Genomic DNA, 23,657 nt, shown 5'->3' on the forward strand with positions numbered 1-23,657 from the left:
AACCTGCCCTTGTTTCAGCCACCTGGATTCATGTGTCTTTATTACTTTGTGATTAAACTACTGTGGCACATTCTACGTGGAGTTGCTCTGGAAAACAACCTGTAAACCACAGTTGGTGCAAAATGCCACTGCCATGATTTTGACAGGGGCCAAGTGGTGAGTTCATTCACCACTTTTATTTTATCAGTTGCACCAGCTGCCATATGATTTAGGGGTGCAATTCAAAGCACTAGGTATTCCCTTTAAAGATCAAGTTATATCAGTATCAGTTGCTGCCCACGTGAAGCTGCCTGGATACCCTCTTATGCATGTCAAGACCTTGACTCAGCTAGACGGGTAAAGAAAAACCGATTTTATGTGTTGTATGTGCGATATACAACGCTTTAAACTGAAACACTTCTTTGATGAGTCTAGATTCTGTGTTATGATTGGTGGCAGAAGGGCCTTTTGGTGGCAGCACACTGCATGTGGAACTCCCTGCCTCATGAATTTAGTATTATTGTCTTAACTTGCTGGTTAAAATGAAGGGGGAAGCAGGGTATAAATCTTAATATAAAAAAACAAACAAACGCATGGCACTGATCAGGAGAGTATTGCGCAATCTGGCCCAAGGTATCCCCATGCTTACAATACACAAAGTAACCATGTTTTAGTAGTTAACTGAAATATCATGTTAAAGAAGTATGATGTAACTGAAAACCATATTGTTTGGAGCCAGTTTTGCCATTAACTGATAAAGTTTTGCAGCAAGAAAGAAATCAATTGCAATCCAGGGAACAGAGCTTTTGCATCAAGGAAAATGTGTCCAACTGAATTTGACCTTTATAATTTACAGTTTTGACCTCCCAGTTTGTACCACCTGTTAAACACATTTCCATCTATTCATGATCCATACCATTTCACGCTGTGGTAACTCAGCTTATTTGTGCTTCCTTTACAAATGGATTTTGTTATTTTTCTCCCCTTAGAACTTTAGAAAATATAATGACCATCTTTATGAAGAAGGTAAATTCTTTCCAGAAGAGTTCTTTAAGCACTTTAATAGCACTATTGATGTCTACAAAAGCATTGCAAAAGCACCAGAACAGAGCGACTGTGTTCTGCTTTCGGCAACAGAGCCCTCCCCAAATGGTAAGACTTCATTTTTATCTGGATGTGTCCTCAAATGACACAAACTCTGATCATCTATTGTCCCCGGGAAGCTATCTCAGGGGCCGGAGGAAATATCTAATCTTCCACTCTGACACTGAAAAGACGTCTCAGATTTTGGAGAAGGAGGTCCAATATCAAATTTCCCTGTTCTGCCACCTTGGAAACATTTGATGCCCTGGCCCAGCTGCTTTCTGAGCTCTGAGGTCCATGGGCATGTTGTAGAGGACTGGGAAGCAGTTTGGTTCCAATGTATCCCAAACCACCTGTGACTTTTCTTTCCATCCCATCAATCTAGGTTCTTGCTGGGAGTTGCAAAATGGACAGAGAACCATATGAGTTTCCTCCAAACTCACTTTCACCCTGCAGGGATGAGCCCAGTAGGGCTTTGGTTGGACAGCTAAACTACCTGTGGATTGCCCCGCGTGCCAACTTCAGGACTGCACTGTTAGCAAGACTGTGCTAATTCTGTATAATATGGCACATATAATTATATAAAGCTGCAGCTGATTATATATGGACATAGATCTTACTAGTAGTGACAATCAGCTGCTGAATGTGACAATCATTTTATGTTAATGGAAGGTTTCTTCCCTATGTGAATGGGGTGAAAGGTGTTGGGGGAAGTTGGATTGGGACTGCAGAGAGGACAAAGGGTTGAATCCCCCTGTTTTTCTCCACCTCCCTCCAATATACTGGGGCTGATCCACATCAGTAGGCCTTCTGGTGACTATCTCTTAAAATGGTTGCAAGCATATTCTGGGGTTATTATGAGGGAGTTCGACAGGGCCGTCTTAAGCATATCCAGCGCCGTGGTTCAAAGATCCCTCTGGCGCGCCCCCCCCCCTTTCCCAGAGTTGTCGACCTTTTCCCAAGCCTCTGCGGGGATCACTCTCCTCCTGCGGAGGCTTGGGAAGGAAGCTGCATGCCCGCCAGCCATATGGTTGACAGGGCACAGCTGGTGGGCATGCAGGGAAAGGGAAGGCCGCCGGCAAAGTTGCGCAGCTCCCCCACTCACTGGGGTGCCCCTGAAAGGCCAGCGCCCTGGTTCAACGCACCAGTAAGCCCAATAGAAAAGACGGCTCTGAAGTTCGAGCTCAGGTACAGCTGAGTAGTTTTAAAAAACAGATTTTTTGGGGGGGGTCACTGTTAACCTTTTGTTTGTTTGTTTGCATTGTTGCTATTGGTCAATATTATTTGCAAACAGTTCCGTTGACTTGGTTAAATGCTATAATACAGGCAAAATAATCTGCAGTTTTCCAAAATATAGACCACCAATCCACTCTGTTTGTCTTAGATGCCGGCAACAGTGTCACAGAGCCCATTTTGTTACATCCTGTTGCTGCCAGCTCTCTTAAGAATGACAGCAGTGGCGATAGCAGCGAGCGTAAGTATAAACCATTGTACCCATTTGCATTTGATTTCTACAGGGGGAACCAACTGTATTGTGCAGGGAATGGGTGTGTGTTGTCAGTATCTAATGTGGCGTAGTGGTTAGAGTGCTGGACTTAGGACCTGGAAGACAGGGGTTCAAATCCACACTGAAACATGAAACTCACTCAGTGAACTTGGCCTCAGCCTATCAGGGGTTATTGTGAGATTAACATGGGGAGGAGGAAAACTATGAGTTCCTTGGAGGATAGGTGGAATATCAACGAAATAAATAAATCAGCATTTGTGCTTGCAAAGGAATACAGTTTATTGCAAGCACATTGTGCAGTTATAAGTGTTAGTAAGTAGTAATAACACTTAGAATTGACATCACTTCTAAGGTGGAGGCAGCAACATAGTGAGAAAGAACACATGGGTTTGTTTTTTATTTGTTGCTATAAGGCAGGTGTGAGGAACGTTTGTCCATCCAGATATTGCCAAACTACAACTCCCATCAACACTGACCTTTGGCAATGCTTGATGGGGCTGAGAGTTGTTCTACTTCAAAAGCATCTGGAGGAACAAAGGTTCCCCACAGCTGGTACAGTGGTACCTCAGGTTAAGGACTTAATTCGTTCTGGAGGTCCATTCTTAACCTGAAACTGTTCTTAACCTGAAGCACCACTTTAGTTAATGGGGCCTCCCGCTGCCGCTGTGCCACTGCAGCGCGATTTCTGTTCTCATCCTGAATCAAAGTTCTTGACCCAAGGTACTATTTCTGGGTTAGTGGAGTCTGTAACCTGAAGCGTCTGCAACCCCAGGAACCACTGTATAAGTTATATAATGGCGCTAATTAGGAGTTGCAGGATGGAGTCCATATTGCAATGATTGGCTGGTATTATTAACACCACAACTGTGGAATCTGCTTCCCAGTCAAGTTCAAGAGAACTTGGCCGTGTTCATACCATACATTTAAAGCACATGGCTTTTCGCTAAGAATTCTGGGACTTGTAGTTTACTCCTCACAGAGCTACGATTCCCAACACCCTAAATAAACTACAGTTCCTGGGACTCTTTGGAAGAAGCCTTGAGCTTTAAATGTATGCTATGGTTGTGAGCTACCTCTCTCTTAGCACTATATTACATTGCTGGAAGGTTTCAGTAGTATATGATAAGTCCCGTAAATGGCTACACAAGGTCCTGTTTCAGGCTTCCAGGAACCTTGTTAGGGGCTGGAAATACACATTAACATCTAATATCATGATGACTCAAAATTGCCACATGAAGTTGCCACGTGAAGTTTGTCTCAGGAGCCAGAGCATAGTTCCATAGTGGACAACCAAAGAAGGACAAGCTACTATTCTGCTTAGCCATCTGGCTGTGATGGTAAGCCAAGCTGGTTATCCTTCAGAATCCAAGTCAGGGGTTTACCTTGTTAAAATGTGCAGCAAAAAGGCAGGTGTGTGAGGGCACTTGGAGGTTATCCATGTCTGTGTAGGGGGGAGATATAACTTCAGGGATTTGTCTCCCACAATAGGAAATTTTCCTCCTCCCTGGGGGCACCCCACCTGCATTGCTCTTCCAGGACTGTCCACTCAGCTCTATCGAGAAATTCCTCACCTTGCCCAGTAGCTTGAAGTGTGGTTATAGGTGGGCCTCAAGTTTCTACACCTTCTCTTCCAGCAAGGCAACCAGACTGCACTTGCTGCAGGTAGAGTAGTGCACATTCTCAGGCAGGAAGACAAATATAGCAAGGATGCTGCAGGTCACTGTCTCTTGGTCCTACGCACACCACGAGACCGCATTCTGGGCCTTTCCCTCAAAACACCTTCGCAAACACCCCTGTTTACAAGTCCTGGCCACAAGCTCCCGGAGGCTGCAATCAGCTAAACAGGAACTGTTGGGGGCTGCTAACTCCTCACTACAACTTGTCGTGATGGATCAGGTCAATGGTCCATCTAGTCCAGCATCCCGTGGCAACCAGAGGCCTGTGGGAAACCAGCAAGCAGGATTTGAGCAAAAGAGTACTCTCCTCACCTGTAGATTCCAGCAACTTCGTATTCAGAAGTATTGCTGTCTCCATCTGTGGGGGTATTGTGGCTGTTTTGCTAAATGCAAGATGGTTCTTTTAATGATTAGATTCAGAAGCAATACAAACACAACTGGGTAAGAAGATTACAGATTTTATTACATATAGCAAGCAAAATATACATTACCAAGCAGCACCTCAATCTGCCACTGAGAAGCCTGGAAGGATTGGGAAAGTGTCCCCCCAGATAGTCTTGGTGCACAGCTCTATGACCGATAGACTCTGCTGAGCTTCTGTTTGGCATGCTCCATAGCCAGGTATTTTATAGACCTGTGTCCTATTAGGACATGGGTAGGCAAACTAAGGCCCGGGGGCCAGATCCGGCCCAATAGACTTCTAAATCCGGCCCACGGGTGGTCCGGGAATCAGCATGTTTTTACATGAGTAGAATGTGTCCTTTTATTTAAAATGCATCTCTGGGTTATTTGTGGGGCCTGCCTGGTGTTTTCACATGAGTAGAATGTGTGGTTTTTTAAAAAAATGCGTCTCTGGGTTATTTGTGGGGCATAGGAATTGGTTCTTCTTCTTTTGTCCCCAAAATATAGTCTGGCCCCCCACAAGGTCTGAGGGACAGTGGACTGGCCCTCTACTGAAAAACATTTGCTGACCCCTATATTAGGACGATACAGGCTCAACCAGAGCTACTCTACATCAAAAGACAAAAATGCCAGGCTATACATCAAAGGCTTTGCTGACCAGTGTCATCAGTACATCCAAGGCCTTTTCACAAGGGATATTGAAAGTAATAAAATACAGATAGGAGAATTATGAAGAGACCAGAGACGGAAGGGTGGACCATGTCAGATCACTATCTCCTCGAGATCCCATACAGTGGCTAATAGTCATTTCTCACAGGTGCCCCAGAGAGTGACGTGATGTGTTGTGGTGCCTTCTCCAGCAAGGTTTTTGCATGGAGAGAAAGGCAGAGAAGCTGTTTTTGGATCTTTTTTAATGCAATATGTGGAGCTACCCAGTTTCACATTCTTCATTTTGTATTTATTTGTATTATTCTCCAACTGGCCTCTGTATCAGTGACTGCATTTCACGGAGAGCTCGATTCTCTGCTGAAGCAAAGCACCATCCTCTGCCATTTGGCTGAAGCTTAGCACGTATCCTTTCAGAAACCACCCTTCTGATCTCTGTGGCTCCATGTTTTCAGTCTCTGATGTCCCCAATTAATCAAACATTTAAAAGCAATACCAAAAAAACCCATGGCATTCAGTCAGTAAGTTCCCTAAGAATGAATACATTTGCAATTTAAAGCAGAGTGGATCGGCTCTGCATATTTGTTCCTCTGCCCAATTATTTTTAATTATATGATTAAATGTGCAGGTGTGAAAAGCATTGAAGTAACATAGATTAAAATCTTGTCTTAATTAATCTGGAGCAAATCCATGGGTGACAAAGCTGGCAACAGGATTAGTATGTGGTTCATTGTGTCAGTTTTCCAACTCTATTCACCTTGCCTGGCACCAGATGGGAGTTGCTGCATTCTTGAAGCTTGACGATGTTACAATAGAAATATTAAGAGCCACAGCGCCTTTGCTGATTAAAACCCAAGCTATACATGTGTGCAAGTTTGTGCCCTACCCTAGTGTGTGTGTGTTTTACAAAATGCAGCAGTGGAGGCTATAAACTGAAGCAGAAGACTGGCATGGGGAGGGCAGAGGAGCAACTTCTTAACTGTCTCCCTTTGGAGGCAGTTTCTAGAGGGGGAGACAGGTGAGTCCCTCTTTCTCCTACCTCTTCTCAGAACTAGTCTTCTACTTCAGTTTATAGCTTCAGCAGCAGTGTTTGAGGGAAGGAAAACAACAACAACCAGATCAGCACAACCATTAAAATGGGGTGATGTGCTTGATGGAGGTGTATTTTTTTTAAAAGGGAAAATCACAAGCAAGAAGCTAGCACTCAGGCTGCCAGGAAGCAAAGATGTGAAAGGATTACTACAAGAGAAGGCAAACAAATTCATTGCAACCACCTACACTTAAAAAGGGATGCGGTTGGTGCTGTGGGTTAAACCACAGAGCCTAGGAGTTGCTGATCAGAATGGTCGCAGTTCGAATCCCAGCGACGGGGTGAGCTCCCGTTGCTCGGTCCCTGCTCCTGCCCACCTAGCAGTTCGAAAGCATGTCAAAGTGCAAGTAGATAAATAGGTACCGCTTCAGCGGGAAGGTAAACGGCGTTTCCGTGTGCTGCTCTGGTTCGCCAGAAGCGGCTTAGTCATGCTGGCCACATGACCCAGAAGCTGTACGCCGGCTCCCTCGGCCAATAAAGTGAGATGAGCGCCGCAACCCCAGAGTCAGCCACGACTGGACCTAAGGGTCAGGGGTCCATTTACCTTTACCTTACACTTAAAAAACTGTTGGACAGACTCAGAACTGAACTACATTGGGGGGGGGTTGGGGGTGCATCTGTAGAGCCAAGTCATATAGCGATGACCAGATGAGCTTGAGTGCTTATTGACAGATTTAAAATGAAAAATTCACGAAATCTAGATGACTTACACCAGAGATTGCTTAACGAACTCAAAAACAAAATGCAACTTGCCACTAATCAATTAGCTTTCCAAGGACTGGATGGTAAGCAATACAGTGCCAGGTTTTTGTTTTTGTTTTAAAGAATTCAAAGGAGATCAAGGAAGCAAAATGTCCATTGACATTTGCTAAGAGCAGGGAAAGCATTTTTTAACCCTTCAGTTATATAGAATAACAAATCTTTCACAGGTAGTATCCCTATGGTTTCTGCAAAGGGAAGGCATGCCTCATTTAGGGTACATTGAGAGTATCAACAAGACTGTAGATTGGATGGATCCAGCTTTTGACCAAATGCTTTCACCAGAGTAAACACAGCATGGAATAAGAGGACATAGCCTCTTCTGGATTGGTAACTGATTGTGCAAGTGGAAACAGAGAGTAGCAGCAAGCAAACAATGTTCACAGTGAAGAAGACTAAGCAGTGAAGTTTCCCAAGTATTTGTATTGGGACTATTGCTATTTAATTTATTCACAAATTATCCAGATTCTGGGATAAGCAGTGAGGAAGCCAGATTTGCAGATGATACAAACATATTCACCATAAAGAAGGCTGATCGCTGAAGAATTGATGCTTTTGAATTGTGGTGCTGGAGGAGTCTCTTGAGAGTCCCATGGACTGCAAGAAGATCAAACCTCTCCATTCTGAAGGAAATCAGCCCTGAGTGCTCACTGGAAGGACAGATCCTGGAGCTGAGGCTCCAATACTTTGGCTACCTCATGAGAAGAGAAGATTCCCTGGAAAAGACCCTGATGTTGGGAAAGATTGAGGGCACAAGGGGAAGGGGATGACAGAGGACAAGATGGTTGGACAGTGTTCTCGAAGCTACCAGCATGAGTCTGACCAAACTGCGGGAGGCATTGGAAGACAGGAGTGCCTGGCGTGCTCTGGTCCATGGGGTCACGAAGAGTCGGACACGACTAAATGACTAAACAACAACAACAACCAACATATTCAGGAGAGTGGAAGCCCAAGTCAATTGCAGAGGGCTCCAAACTTAGATAAATGGGCAGCAAAATGGCAAATAAAATTCTTTCTAAGAAAACATAAAATAAAGTGATACAGGATCATTGATCACTCCCTATGGAGAGTCCATGCCTCCAAATAGAATCCAAAAATGCAGGAAGGTTGATCCATTATATGCATAGGGCAGCTGTAGATAGGGCCATAATCTTCTTCATGCTTTCCTGGGAGTAAGCTCCATTGCTTGCTCCATTGTTGCCTACTGCTGACTGCAGAGGTTCACCTTGTAAAACACCCTGAACCAAAGGTCTGAAGCCAGCAGCTATATAATTCTTTACCTTTCGACCCCATCAAAGAAAAGAAAAGAACCTTCTTCATCCTCTGACTCCCTCTATGCGAGAGGTGGCAAACCGGTGCCACTTCTTCCCCAATGTAGTTGCACTATCCATCATCCCTGGCCAATGGTCATTCTGGCTTTTAGCTGATTAGAGTTTAAGTCTATCAGCATCTTGGAGGGCAGGTGGAGACAGGTAAGCCCCCCCTGCTCTGTGCAAATCTGCAACAGACAAGCTTGAAAGCACTTCAATCACTTGGCAGAGCAAGGAGGGAAAGTCCATTACTCTGGTACTTTGACAGATTGCACCTGCTCTGAAAGATGCAAAATCTCCTATCACCGCCCCCATCCTAGCTGGATGCTTAATTAAGGTTTTGCTTTTTGCTTTTGTCTTTTTTAAATCCAATTAAACATTAGTCCCTTCACTGAACTAATTTGGGACCAGATCCAGGCTAAAGCAGGTTGGCCCAGCCTGATTGGAGTCACAGGGCAGATGGATGGGGAGTATCCTGCCTTTTTCCCAAGTCACCTGGAAAACCACTGTCAGTCAGCACAAACAACACTGACCTAGATGCCCCAGGCAGGGACACGAGTCTGGAAAGGGCAGCTTCCTAAGTTTCTACTAAGGTTTTTTTTTCAGAGCTTCACCTTTTATCTACTACGGTTAGCGTGCATGGTGTAAAATAACCACCTTCCCATTATGCAACCATGAAGTATCTGTTCTGCTTGACTAAAATTTCCTTTTAGAGTTGGCACACCTGCGGGGGCTAAGCAAAGTTCAAACAATGTTGGCTAGAGATTTGATTAGAAACAAGGTTTAGAATCCAAGACAGCTTTATGAACTGTAAATTGTCAGTCCCTGTTTGCACTGAGGCTTGAGATGTGGTTTGAACTCGAGTGGGCAGGATTTTTGTGGTAGAATTGAAGTGGGAAAATAAAATCTCATCGGCAGAAGAAGTGGTTCCTAATGAATAGAAAGTCTACAGGAAGGAATCGGAATGGCGAGTATATCTGGCACCACATCACACCGGCACTTCTTAGCTGCTGCTTATCCCATTCCCTAGTGTGCTTAATTTGATTTTGTTGAGAGTTGAGTTTTTAGCTGCTTGTCTGCAGGAAAAACGATCGAAACTAAAACATGCAACAATAGTTTTTTTTCACCTGCACTGTGACAGGAATAGACAGGCTTGGTTTAGATCAGCGTTTCCCAAATATTTTGGGAAATTAGATATTTTGGGTCTCCAGATATTTTTTGGACTACAACACCCATCATCCTAAACTAGCCGGACCAGTGGTCAGGGATGATGGGGACTGTTGTCCAAAAACAGCTAGATACCCAAGTTTGGGACACCCTGATTGAGAGCAAGGATGGGTAACCTCTAGATCAGGGGTCAGCAACCTTTTTCAGCTGTGGGTCAGTCCACTGTCCCTCAGACCATGTGGTGGGCCAGACTATATTTTGAAAGAAAAAAAAAGAACGAATTCCTATGCCCCACAAATAACCCAGAGATGCATTTTAGATAAAAGGATGCATTCTACTCATGTAAAAACATGCTGATTCCTAGACCGTCCATGGGCCCATTGAGAAGGCAATTGGGCCGCATCTGGCCCCCGGGCCTTAGGCTGCCTGCCCCTGCTCTAGATGTTGCAGGCCCAGGCGTCATGCCCCCCCAGTCCCCCACCCCACAAGGAAGTAAAAGGCAACTGAGACTGGTTTGGATCAAAACAGGCCACAACTTTATTGAATACAGATGAAAGAGGTTTGGCTTGGGCATGGGGCAATCAAATTATTCCAGCCTACCTGCTGAAAGTGATGCTATCAGTCAGTCTGTGCAGGGGTTTCTAATACTTACATCAAATAGGGTGAACCCCAAAGGCAACTCCCCCCCCAGATCCCTTTAAAGGGATACCCCAGTATTTGGAGGGGCAGGCAAAGAGACTACAACCTCCCCTCCATCCAAGACTACGATTGCCCCAATAGGGAACTTTCATATGTTGTTGGACTCCAACTCCCATCAGCTCCCTCTAGAATAGCCAGTTGCCAGGGATTATGGGAAGTGAAGTCTGGAGGGCATCAGGTTCCCCACCCCTGGTTTAAACAGTAGGTAGCTCTCATGTCTCCTCCCCTGTAGTTCAAAAGACAGCCAGTGGATTTGCAGCCCAGTCAAGATTGTGGGAACGTGCCATATCGTGGCTGTCATGATCATGAAATGGAGGCTTGGACGCAATCTTGATATAGGTCGGAGGCCAAATGATATCACTCACTTATGGTATCAGCCTGCCCAGTTATGTGTCACATAACACAGCACCACACACATATGCCACTGGCATCCTTCTGAACTGTAAAACAACGCAACAGTGTGTGAGAAACACGTATAAACACGCCTTGTAGGTTGCTCAATCAAATATATTTACACAAAGCTGCAGTATTTTTAAAAAATGAATTGTTTCCATTTGGTATGAAAGGATTGTTTTTTAACAAGCAAAGGCTGCTTGCAAAGAATAGGGACCGATATTCATTTTTCATTGGTTTAGTTATTATTATTATTATTTTATTCATTTTTTGTCCACCCCACCCCTCTGCTCTGTTGCATATACAGTGGTACCTCGCAAGACGAATGCCTCGCAAGAGGAAAACTCACAAAACGAAAGGGTTTTTCGTTTTTTGAGTTGCTTCGCAAGACGATTTTCCCTATGGGCTTGCTTCGCAAGGCGGAAACGTCTTGCAAGTTTGTTTCCTTTTTCTTAAAACCGTTAATACAGTTGCGACTTGACTTTGAGGAGCAACTCATAGCACGCGGTGTGGTAGCCTTTTTTGAGGTTTTTGAGACTTTGGTGATTTTTGAAGCTTTTCCAAAACTTTTCCGACACCGTGCTTCACAAGACGAAAAAAACTGCAAGACGAAAAAACTTGCGGAACGAATTAATTTCGTCTTGCGAGGCACCACTGTAACAGAGCTACTTCCAGGCTGCTAATTAAAATCATAACCTGTAAATTGGAAATATGTGGTCAGCATCATCCAGTGGTCAACAGCATTGCTCATTTCCAAGCATTGCTATTATTACTCCAGAGAAGTGGGGGGAAATACTTCCAGGGTGGTAGAGTATTTAAGTTTATAGTGCTCAGTCCCTTGTGAGCCCACATATATTTACTCCTAGTATCTTCCTGATGAAAAGTCTGTTCTGTTCTGCTAAGCGGCCTTGGGAGGTGAATGGGGAGAGGAGATCTTTTGCTGCAAAGAGAGAGGAAGAAAATAGCTTGGTAAATGTTGCTCCGCAGATGGTAAAATTGTTATTATACAGTTGCCAGAATGTTTGCCTTTCCGGAGGGAGTGCAAATAAAGCTGTGAATTTCAGGGAGCCAAATGCTTCCTAATGACAAACAAATCTCTCAAGGTATAACTTGTGATGTATGGTCTGCAGAGGTGATACCTAACTACCTTTTATGAACAATGTTACCCCGGAGATTAAAAAGAAAGAAATCTGCCTAAACTAACTGGAAATGTTTTCAATTACAGACGCAGAGTTGGGTTTCCTCAACAGCGCCAGCATGCATGGAATCAGCATAGCACTAACAGGGCTGGTGACTCTTCTTATTGGCTTTATTTTGGGAGCTCTGTGCTGGAAGGTGAGATATGCCAAATAGAACGCTGGCTTTCTTTATGCATTTGCTGACACATAAAAATACTTATATACCACTGTTTTTCTATAGAAAACAACCCGCAAACACTTTTCAGAAAGTGACCAGAATACAGAATCAAACATCTGCCAAGAGGATAACGAAATAAGGTATTTTAAAAAAAATAATCCATGGCTCCTGGATCAGACCAATCTGCTTTGTGCTGCTCTGGGGGATGGAGTGGAAGGGGCATAAGGATTTTTTTAAACCCTATTTTAACAATCAGGAGCTGGTGGGGGTAGGTGGTGGTGCTGACTAGAGCATGTTGGTTCATTCCTGAGGTGTGCTGTTCCTTTGCAAATAGCACCACGTAGGATCAAATCCTCCTGCTGGTAAGCTAAATAATCTGATCCCATGGGAAGCTACCCCTTTGCAGGTGGCTTCATGTATGTAAGGGAAGCCACTCACAGAGAAGTAGTGACTGGCACTATGCAGGATGGGTGTGGTATAGTGGTTAAGAGTGGTGGACTCATAATCTGGTGAACCGGGTTCGCGTCCCCGCTCCTCCACATGCAGCTGCTGTGTGACCTTGGGCTAGTCACACTTCTCTGAAGTCTCTCAGCCTCACTCACCTCCCAGAGTGTTTGTTGTGGGGGAGGAAGGGAAAGGAGATTGTTAGCCGCTTTGAGATTCCTTAGGGTAGTAAAGTGGGATATCAAATCCAAACTCTTCTTCCTCCTGTTTAGCAGCTGGTAATCAAGGGGATTTGATTCTGTGCAGTGCTGCTTCAGGGATAGGAAGAAGGTGAGGCCTGAACATGAAATACATCTGAGGGAAAACTTTGGGTCATGTCTCATATACTATGTTCCATTAAGCCTCCAGTCCAAAGCTAACTTGCTCAGGGTAACATAGGGCGACTTATTTTCTGAGTAGATATGCAAAAGGATGGTGCTGTCAGAACGTAAAACAAACAGCTGAAAAGTCAGAAGAAAGTTTTCTTCCCATGCAGATGTCAGGTTTATTGCAGTTCTTTCACCAGCTTCTTTGTATGCCTACTCAGAAATAAGGCCCATTGAATAACTGGGTCTTACCCACAGGAAACTCAGAGGAGTCTTAAGAATAAAAAAATCATAATTTTCATCCAATTATGCTTTAAAATAAGTCTGAAACCCACCTATGACCTTTCTCTACAAATGGATGCTCTTTAATCTTGAGCAGGGATCTTTAAAATTGTGTTAAAATTGATCCTCTCTGCTGCCCATATGATAAATGCATTTTGGTTTTTGTTTGCCTTTCAGTATGCTGCAGCAAAAAGAGAAAATACTTCTACAGGTGTAGCTGTTGCTTTTTTATATATATACACTGTTACTGTTTCATGTCTTGGTAAGTTCTGGAAAAGACAATTTTGAACTGCCCACAAAACTTTTCTAATGATTAGCCTGTTGAAATGTGTAGTAACTATTCCCTAAGGATTATTTTATAAAACTTGAAGCTAACAGGCCGTTAATTTAAAAACTACTGCTTCAGTAACAGTAGAGTCACAGCCTTTGAAAGTGAGCCCCTTTGCTTCCCTTTAGAGAGGTATTCAAGAGATGGTAGGCTATTCAATGAGACCTCTGAGTTCTAGTATCTAAAAACACAACTTGTGCCCTTCGGGGGCTAGAACTTCATCTAGCACTGGCACTCCCAGGAACTCCCATCTGCTTTGCATGCAGACAGTCGCAATATCCAGCATCTACATATAAGATTGGGAATATTCCCTGCTTGAGATACTGGATAGTCACCACCGGTCAGCATTGACAATACTGAGCAAGCTGGACCAATCGTCCTGACTCAGTATACGGCAATTTCCTGTGTTCCTGTGAAACTCTGCATTAGCATTCCAAAGTATTAAAGGATATTTACCTGCAAAGTAGTTGCTGTGGTACAAACGACCACTTTGAAATATTCTATGGCCTATCCATATGGTGGGTTGATAAGGGCCTTCACTAAGTTTCCAGTTTCCATCATAGCATTCATTTCATATTGCAGCCATATATGGGGGGGAAATCTAGCCCTCAACCCATAGCAGCTTTACAATTTGCACCTAATCCAGGGCAGGGAGGGGGTGATATTCACCAATATCATAGCCAGGGAGGCTTAAACCTCCCTTCACTGCTGCTTTCCTGAAGACAATCTCACCTCCTTGACTGGTATAACTTGATTGTCAGTTGCATCTAGGGGTTGACTTTTTTGACAAGACTAAGCTAAGTTGGCCAATATGTTTCAGATGTGAACTGAGCTTAAGTTAAAGATTTAAAATGTACATAAAATGAGGTTTGTGGTCAAGGTTTTTGCTGGCAAACACCATAACATTTCCCCTCTTCTTCGCCCCCTTCTCATACATGCATACACTAACACATGACTTGTTTCCACTTTACACTGAACACAGGTACAAGCTGTCTTTACACACATACATGTGTTTATGGTGTGAAAGAGCACACTATTGTGTACAGAGCTACACAGACCGTATACTCACTGACAGTGGGTTTTTTTCTGGGGGGGACGCAGGGGACGCATACCCCTAAACATTTTGTAAATCTAAGTTTGGCCTCATTGAGGGGCAGTATTTCACTATGAGTAGGAAAATGAAAGTACCCCCTAAACACTTTTTTTTAGAAAAAAAGCACTGCTCATTGAATATTGCGTCTGTGTAGCTACAAATATGGAACGCGGGTGGCGCTGTGGGTTAAACCACAGAGCCTAGGACTTGCTGATCAGAAGGTCGGCAGTTCGAATCCCCGCGACAGGGTGAGCTCCCGTTGCTCGGTCCCTGCTCCTGCCAACCTAGCAGTTCGAAAGCACACCAGTGCAAGTAGATAAATAGGTACCGCTCTGGTGGGAAGGTAAACGGTGTTTCCGTGCTCTGCTCTGGTTCGCCAGAAGCAGCTTCATCATGCTGCCCACATGACCCAGAAGCTGTACGCTGGCTCCCTCAGCCAATAAAGCGAGATGAGCGCCGCAACCCCAGAGTCGGCCATGACTGGACCTAATGGTCAGGGGTCCCTTTACCTTTACCTTTTTATAACTACAAATGCACAGTTCAACTCGTATGTCTGCATGGCACACATAGACATGTTGAAGGTAATATATGTACAAACACCCCTAGTTAACACAGCATGGGATAATATTCTCCAATGCTTTTATTGTTGCCCATAGTCTCATCCCACGGTCCTATCTTCCAATCCTCTTCTGTGTCCATTCCTTTCATAAATTTTGACACTTTGCCCAACATTTCTTTCCTCCCTTTCCTATATCTTCTTCTTTTCCTTCTTCCCTGATACCTCGTGATGCTATCACTTCCTTCCCTGAGAGGGCAAGTCCGTTCTGCTACAGACATAATGCATGTATGCTGAAACTGCTTCACAAGGAGGAATTTGCTTGGTTTTGTGATTTGGAGGTGCCTTTTGCTAATTTGTGAAATTAAACAAATTTCAAGAAAACATCTCCCAAAAGCTATTGCGTTTTTCTTCCCCCCCTCTCTTCTCTACTAGGCAGCTAACAGTTCCATGTTTGCTTCATAAATGAAGCAGCTTTAAGCATATTTGTATTCCTTCTGGAGTGACAGACTGAGTCTGCATCTGTTGTTGTTGCCCGTGACTCCATATTGAGAATATAGAGCTGTGGACAAAGAGTGTGCTACTGTGAAACCAACGTTGAATTAAACATCAAAGAAGAGTCTGCACTGAAATGGACTGTATTTTTATATTCAGACAGATTTGTTTCTTTGCATCTTCAAATTTGCAGTGGAATTTCGCGAATGCATGAACAAGTAATTCTGGATTTATGGGATCCAACTCCAAAAGTCATCAGGAAATTTGCATTTTGTGTACAAAAGGAGACTCTGAATGGGAGAAAAACGCAGAAATTAATGAGAATACAAATCTTCAGCACTGTACATAAGACTTGCAAGTAAGGTTATGCAGTGGACTAATGTGCTAGCTTTCTTTCATCGGTGGAACTGGGTTCATATTAAATAAGATTGGATATCTGTCGAGCTGTAAGTGAAATTTTATTCCATGTCACAGAAAACAAACATACACTTTGGCAAAGCTGTTAATATCCATCAAGGAGAAGTAAACACTGGATCTTGAAAATGGGGCAATCGGAATAGAATGGAACATTGATTGCCTGATGTTGGGGAAACTCCTATTAATGTTCCAGTGAGAAAATGGAGAGAGAGAAAAGAAGTCAGCTTCAGGAATAAAAAAAAAATGCCATGACGTCTATTTAAAATGCATATAAACATGCAATTTTATTCTTGACATTTGCAAAAAAAATCATGTCATCTCGAAGATACTAAGGTTTAGTTTAACTTTTACTGTATGCCATTTCATATTTGCAAATGAATTTTAAAAGTAATACACTTTTCATCACTTAGCCTTCTCCATCAAATATTATATTAGTTCAGCTCAAATAAAAAAAGAGAAAACTTTCTTAATAGTTGTCAGTCTCTTGATATTATTTGTAGCAAAGCTGTGGACAACAAATCCAAGACTGAAAATAACCTGCTATTCATAAATTTAAAAGAGGGCACTAAAAGTTAATCAGAGCCCATATAGAATTTACTTAAGTTCTTATTATTTCCGGAAGAGATATTCACAGGATATTGTATTCTGTGAAACAGCTGGGTTGCTCTACATTCCAAGCTACTAATCCAATAATAACCTTAAACTATAATCTTAACTATTGTTAAACTAAAAGTTTAACTATTGTTAAAATGCTCATTTACAACGCAGTGATTAAATTACCTATGCTTAAGGGATACTTTATTTAAAAGATTTTCACATATTTATTTATTTTTCATATATGTCACAGACTCTTAGAAATAATATATGAAAAGCTATAGAATGTATTTAGGATAGATTTAAAAATAACACAAATCTGGCATTCCTAAAATCTCTGTCCTGTTATTTTTTTGGCTGGCATTGAAGCCAAATGACAGCATACGTACCACCAAAACCATTTGTAGTAATTAGGATGAGATCAGTGTGTCTGGCTGTTAACCAGAAAGTTGGTGGTTGGAGCCTACCCAGGGATGGATGGCTTTGAGCAGGATTCCTGCATTGCAGGGCATTGGACTAGAAGACCCTTGGGGTCCCTTCCAATTCTACAATTCTATGAGGCATATTTGGGACACATGTTGCAGTCCAAATGACAGAGCTGATCTGTTGAGCTGGTTTGATGATGCCCAGGACCACCAGCTTCTATCTGTGACTATAGCCCATAGCTAGATCAGAGCCTACAATTGTGACTGTCCATCTTTAGAGTCGGAAAATCATGAAAATCTCTGTGCAACCTAAAGATATAGGAAGATCTGCTTGAATGTAGCTCTAGTGCAGGCCCCGACAAGGTAGAAACTAGAGCCTCAGTCAATAGTATCATGCCTCAGTAAATCACTATGCACATCATAAACATGGACAACATTTCACATTCCAGTAAGTGTTCTGGAACACAGTTGTGGATGCAATATCCGAAACCTGCTTTTTTAAAAAAAAAAATTCTTCAGAAGGGAACAAAGGACCCATTTGTTGCTTGATTAAACTGGCTTTAAAGGTAACGTTGCATACTTGTTGGAAACTGCAGTACATATTGTGCAAAGATTCATTTATACTGCAGGGTTTATAACAATGCCACATTCTTTTTCCCTTCCCCAAAAAACAGAACGAGACAAATTTAAGGTCAAGAGGCATTTACAGAGCCAACGAAAAATTCCAAGTATAATCCTACTGGCCTTACCATGCTTGCATAACAATCATTGTTCTCGCTTTGAATGTAAATAACCTCCATTAGCACAAAGTGGAATACCATCCCATCAAAACTAAAGCTGAATAATCATTTTGACAGTGAGTAGCATTTCCTTGGCATTTTATGCTTAAGACGTTTGACTGAGTGGTTTGGGCCATCTCAGTTGAATGTCACAAAGATGAAATATCTGGAGACTACTTTACCATTTAGGATTACCATTTGGCAACCTAATCTTTGAAAACTGTAATGGGATGGATATCTCCATCTGCGGAAGAGCAATCTTTGGATCCAAATCCAGTTCGTTTATTTGGTACCTAAATTTGGTTGTGGACATAGCTCATTTCCCTTTTATTGTGATATTAAAATGATTCGTAGCCAGATTTTGAATTCTGGAATTGTCAAAGTGGCTACTATTGAGTTTAAGGGCATGACTCCACCAGAAAGGTAAAATTGGGGTCTTTGTGCCAGAATTGGGATCCAGCCCATTCACAGCCAGGACTCAACAAGGCAAATAGTTCAGAGCGGCCACATTATCTGATTTTTTTTAGTAATGAGTTAGCTGTTCTTCATGGGAAGTAGAGCATGGCTGTCTATAGCTTTCATGAGTCACAGAGCTCTGTTTTAGATTTGACAATGCCAATCACTGTGTGTGCGATGTTGCAGCTCCAAGTGTTTCGTGAAGGGATCATTCACAACAGCATGGAGAAGGGGCAAAGACTCTCAAAGAAATCAAGAGAGGTGGGGAGCTGATTTAGCACATATGGAAGATCACTTAATGCAGATTAATCTCCCCAATACCATTTAAGAATTCAGTTAAATTCAGAATCTGGATGGGTGAACTTCCTCTGTCTTCTCAATGCATAGTTAGCAGTAGACTGAGGATATGAATCAGTTTTTGTGTGGGCAGAACCCCAGCGGGGTTTTCTTTTGTGCTTATGAGTTCTTTTGGATTGTTGATCACTGAGTATAAGGGTAGGAGCCACCATTATCATTCAGATAAAAACCTTTTAAAACATTCTTTGGGTTGGATCAAGTCCTTCTACAAACAGAAGGGCTGCTCCTAACAACAGCACAAGATCCTTCCATGGGGAAATCCAGTGGTGTGCTTCTGTTGCACAATGTCTCGAGATGTGTGCTTGTGCAAAGTCTGTGTTGAGCAAAGACCTACTTCCTGTGCAACAGTGTGCAAATCAGTGACACTGCCCATGTTTTTCCCCATGACTTATCTCCAGATCCAACATTTTCTCTCTGTGTAGTGTATGTAGTGCTCTTTGGGGGGGGGAGGGGGGTGTTTTTCAGCAAGGGGCCCTTATAGTCGTGCCTTGGAAGTTGAACGGAGTCTGTTCTGAAAGTCCTTTTGACTTCCAAAACGTTTGAAAACCAAATTGCGGCTTCTGATTGGCTGCAGGAAGCTCCTGCAGCCAATCAGAAGCTGTGGAAACCCCGTTGGACGTTCAGGTTCCAAAAGAACATTTGCAAACCAAAACAATCACTTCCGGGTTTGCGGAGCCAAAACGTCTGAGTTCTAGGGCATTCAGGATCCAAGGTACGACTGTATATTCCTCCAAAAGAATAAAAATGCTGTTTTTAAAAGAAAATTAATAGATCAATTAAGCCAACATCATTTTATCCCTTATGGAGCTTGTGAAAGTGCATCTAGTGAATTCATGGATAGCTTCTGTGGAAACAGAAAGCAGCTAGCTACATAGGGCAAATTTCAATATGCTATGTTACAAGAGATTTTACTTGAATAACTTAATGGTACTTATTTCACTGCAAACTCATTCTAGATCCATATTTAATACAAATGTGCCATGCTACGTTCCTTTCTCTTTTGAATGTGGTTAGACTCTCCAGACTACACACTATTTAATTGTTAAATCAAAAAGCTATGTTTGTATTGTTTCAGCTATTTGGAATAAGAGTTTGAGAATTACATAAAAGTTTCCCCTGTATCACTAGTAATTTCATTCACCTGTATTTTTAAAAGAAGCCATGTAAAAAAATAAAATATTATTATTAAATATATTTAAGTCCTAGGAACTCAGAAACTTCAGGCTCCTTCTTATCGGACAGATATATTCCTTTGCTGGCTCAGTCATGGATTGAGATTATGTATATTTTGATGTTTATTTGTAATCTGACTGAAGGTTAATTGACCAAGTTTATAAAATGTAATGTGTATCTTATGTGTCCTCTTAAAAATAGATGTATACCCCTGTCCTTTTTTTATATTGGTTGAATCTGAAATTATATACATATGCTTTATTGTTCTAAACAATGAATTTTATGCACTGAGGTTTAATGAGTCCTTTCTTTTCATTCACCCCATAAGGAGAGGCTTCCTGGGGAAGATCAGCAGTCTTTTAAATATGGCATCCCTTTTCCACCAGCAGCAATATTATATACACTGATAATCTTTAATTGAACAGGGTGCTAACACAATATCACATCCCTAATTGATTCCTTCCATCGTCTGTGGAATTCATGGTATTATTACTGTTATATTCTTAATGAGCTTTGAAAGCTCTCTAGATCTTTAAGGAAATCCTCTTCCTAATGGTCCCAAAGCTGTTTCCTAATATCAGCACATTTGCTATTAGTCAAACCTTTTGCAACAGTCAATGTATGTATTTCTTGTTTGTACTGCACTTTGCCAGATGTTTGGAATCGATGCCTTTAAGGACTGGGTGCATGTGGCTCAATTGTAGTTGAATCCAGACAATCATGAAACATTGGTGACAAATGAGACCATGTGACTTAGAGGGGCTATATTCTAGTGAAACAGCTAGAGCCTTAGGATTTTGACCCTGGAGCCATTGTGCTTGTGGCTAGATTACTATAATGGCCAGCTGTTCAGCTGGCGTTGAATTAGTTTGTTATGTGTGCCCATGTTGGAGGAAAAAAGAAGCCTGTAGAGAGCAAATTTGACAGTCCTACACCTGTGGAACTCAATTTCTTAGATACTTGCCCAAACTTGATAAACCCTATTAGCAAAGGCTTAAGCTTGATCTTAGTGCACAAGTATAAGCAAGATGGTGAGGTTTTAACATTTGCCACATCTAGTGATGCTGTTTTTTACAGCATTATCCCTCTGAAATTTGAAAACGGGAGTGGCTCCTATGAAGATACGTATGTTGCGATAAGTAATTGTGCACTCAGCACATGTAGGAGTGTGAATGAGCTACTTGCTACCACCACCAATCACTAGCGGAGGAGGGGGAGACCTGGCTTTTGCCAGTGCCTCACAGCAAACAGAAGTGAGAAGGAGAAAGAAAAAACCTCTACTGTTAGGAGAGAGAAAGGAGAAAGGAGAAAGGAGAAAGAAAAAACCTCTACTGTTGGGCATTTTTTCTGACAGGTGAAATCTTCAGTGGGTGCAGAACACTGGATGCTTCTATGCCATGCCTTGCAGCACTGCACGAAGCTGGGCTGCCCTGCTTCCTTGCTTGGAGCAAATTGCTTCAGAGGTGAAAATTGCATGAACCTCTAGGTGGTTAAACAATGCCAAGATGATGTGCTTAGTCACCAGGAGATCAGACTTCATCTTCAGCAGATTCACTCCATGGCTCGCAAAAAACCCAAACCCAAAACAGATCCACTCCATAGCGCACAACGCAGCCCTTGAATTCATTGCTGAGGTAGAAGGCAGTGCAACATCTGGGCGACATCTTTTTAGATGTTACATGGAGCATAACAAGTCATGCTGTTTTGAGTGAGGAGCATGGTTTCCTGTAACCACAGTGATGCTGCAATCCAGTCACACTTTCCAGAGGGGCAGAGCCAAATCTGCAACCCTTCTGAACACAGCAGCCAAGGCAGAAGGACAGCAGCCTGGAGCTGGTTCAGTGATCAGCCTTGATGGCAATGAGGCGAGCTTGGGTTCAATAGATTCCCAGCTGCATCAGCCCCCTCTAACTTCTGGTAAACTCTGTTCAGAGCCATTGTGCCGACTGCTGGCAGAGGAATGCTCCAGGTGTCATTCCTGAGTGTGGGTGACATTTGGTGCTCCCCCCACGCATGACTCAGACTCCCATGCCTACTGCGAGTCATTGGCGCAGCAGCTCCTCCCCTCCCCCTGACAGTTGGCAGTAGGCACGGGAGTCAAGGGTGGGCGGTGTGCCGTTGCCCCGTGCTCCCAGCTGGAGGAGGCAGGCGGGCAGGAAGGGGAGAGGAAGGAAGCAGGATCGGTGGGTTCATGCGCGGCTACCCCGCACCTGGGAGGGCACCCTCTGCGCCCCTTGGGAACACGCCTGCGCGCACGTCGGGAACGCGCCTGCCCTGGTCCTCCATGGATGTTCCCACATGGGCAGTGACAGGTTGGCTTAGCTATGAGAGAACTGCTTCTGAAAATTAGATGGGAGGTTGACAGGCCAGTTTTCCAGGCCACCTTTTCCAGAGTGATAGAAACCAAAATGTCCCTGCAATTAATATGAACGCTAATATTTTCACCTATAACTCTGACTCTCGGCTGCTGCAGAACTTCATAGCTGTATGCCTTTTCCTACTGCTACATCAGTTTACATTAGACAAAAATCCAACCCAGTGACGCAGATGTAATACTAGCTGACATGTTAACATGGAGTGTTTCCATATGAGCTATCAAAAGCCATTTTTACAGGACGTTTTGGAAACCTGGGGACATTATCTTGTTTTACTGGGGCAAGCAGGTTCAGTAGTTCAAGTTCTACTGTAGCTTAAGAAGTTGGAACGCTCCGTCTACTTCTACCATCAATTATTTACAAACTAATGGTTGAAATTCTTCTAAGGATCAGAATAAATTATAAAGGAACTGAAATGTGTGTGTGTGTGTGTGTGTGTGTGTGTGCGCGCACGTGCACGCACAGTCATGTACTAATATGTTCTTATACATTTTTTAAAAACAGAATGTTTGCTCTGGCATGGGTCCAAAAGTCCCCTGCATCATTTCCACATACAAATGGAACTTGCCTAATTTTATTTTGCTCCTAACTGTGTTTAATTGTGTCGCTTGTAGGACTTTCCAAGAGATTCCACAAGAGATGCCTGAGGCATCAGGTTGCACAAGCAACCTAGTAGTTCCTCAGATTCCAGACAGTGGCCAGTGTTATCTCTATTATTTGGAGCCCCTTTGATAAGAGGTCATCCACTTCATACCCACTTCTTCTCTGGTTGAGTCTGGCATGCCCTCCAAGTGTCCCAATTTTCCAGAGACAGTCCAGGAATTACAGAAGCCACTGACAGCAGCAGCAGCAGCACTGGTGGGGAAAATAGGGACATTCTGGGATCAAATCAGAAGCTGGGACAGCTTTCGTAATTCTGGGATTGCCCCTGGAAAATCTGGACACTTGGAGTGTATGCAATACTGAGCTAGATAGACAGTTTCCTATATTCCTTTCTGTTTATCTACAATGCTTGAATAGAAAATACCTTTGGCGGAGGGGAGCTTTAATGGTAACTGGTCCAAAATATCAAATACTTACAAACAAAATGATAGGCTATATTATTGTCAAACTAGGCACTGCAAAATGTTGGCAGGTAATGATTCAGCTTCTCATTTCTAAATTGCTATTACTCCCCCGCCCCCCAAGATCTTTTTAAATTATTATTTTTTTCATCTTCAACAACTTGGGCATAATACAGGACTGACTCTATAAACAAGTATGGCCCTCTTGACCTCCAGCCCCTTCTGGTAAATTCCGTGGAAAAAGAATAGAAACTCAGAGCACAGATTCATTTTTTCCAGACGTATGTGACATTTTGGGCTTCTGTCCAGGCCTGAACACAGGGGCAGTTTTCTGTCTCTTTTGGCAAAATGAGAGGTTTTCTTGAAC

General features: G+C 42.9%; 1 protein-coding gene across 3 annotated transcripts in view; it reads left to right on the forward strand.

Annotated features, from left to right (window-relative positions):
• The window catches only part of KITLG (KIT ligand), a 107,675-nt gene extending 87,532 nt beyond the window's left edge, over positions 1 to 20,143 (forward strand). For 2 of the 3 annotated variants that reach the window (XM_080971521.1, XM_080971519.1), the window contains exons 5-10: positions 969 to 1,131; positions 2,447 to 2,536; positions 11,957 to 12,066; positions 12,151 to 12,227; positions 13,356 to 13,440; positions 15,591 to 20,143. In XM_080971521.1, coding sequence (XP_080827647.1) covers positions 969 to 1,131; positions 2,447 to 2,536; positions 11,957 to 12,066; positions 12,151 to 12,227; positions 13,356 to 13,395 — 480 coding nt within the window. In that variant the 3' untranslated portion in view covers positions 13,396 to 13,440; positions 15,591 to 20,143. The remainder of the gene's footprint in view (positions 1 to 968; positions 1,132 to 2,446; positions 2,537 to 11,956; positions 12,067 to 12,150; positions 12,228 to 13,355; positions 13,441 to 15,590) is intronic. The other variant, XM_080971520.1, reaches the window with a different exon arrangement.
• Positions 20,144 to 23,657: the final 3,514 nt, after the last annotated feature.

This window comes from Podarcis pityusensis (assembly GCF_964106645.2).
Source record: "Podarcis pityusensis genome assembly, chromosome: 10".
Classification (NCBI taxonomy): domain Eukaryota; kingdom Metazoa; phylum Chordata; class Lepidosauria; order Squamata; family Lacertidae; genus Podarcis; species Podarcis pityusensis.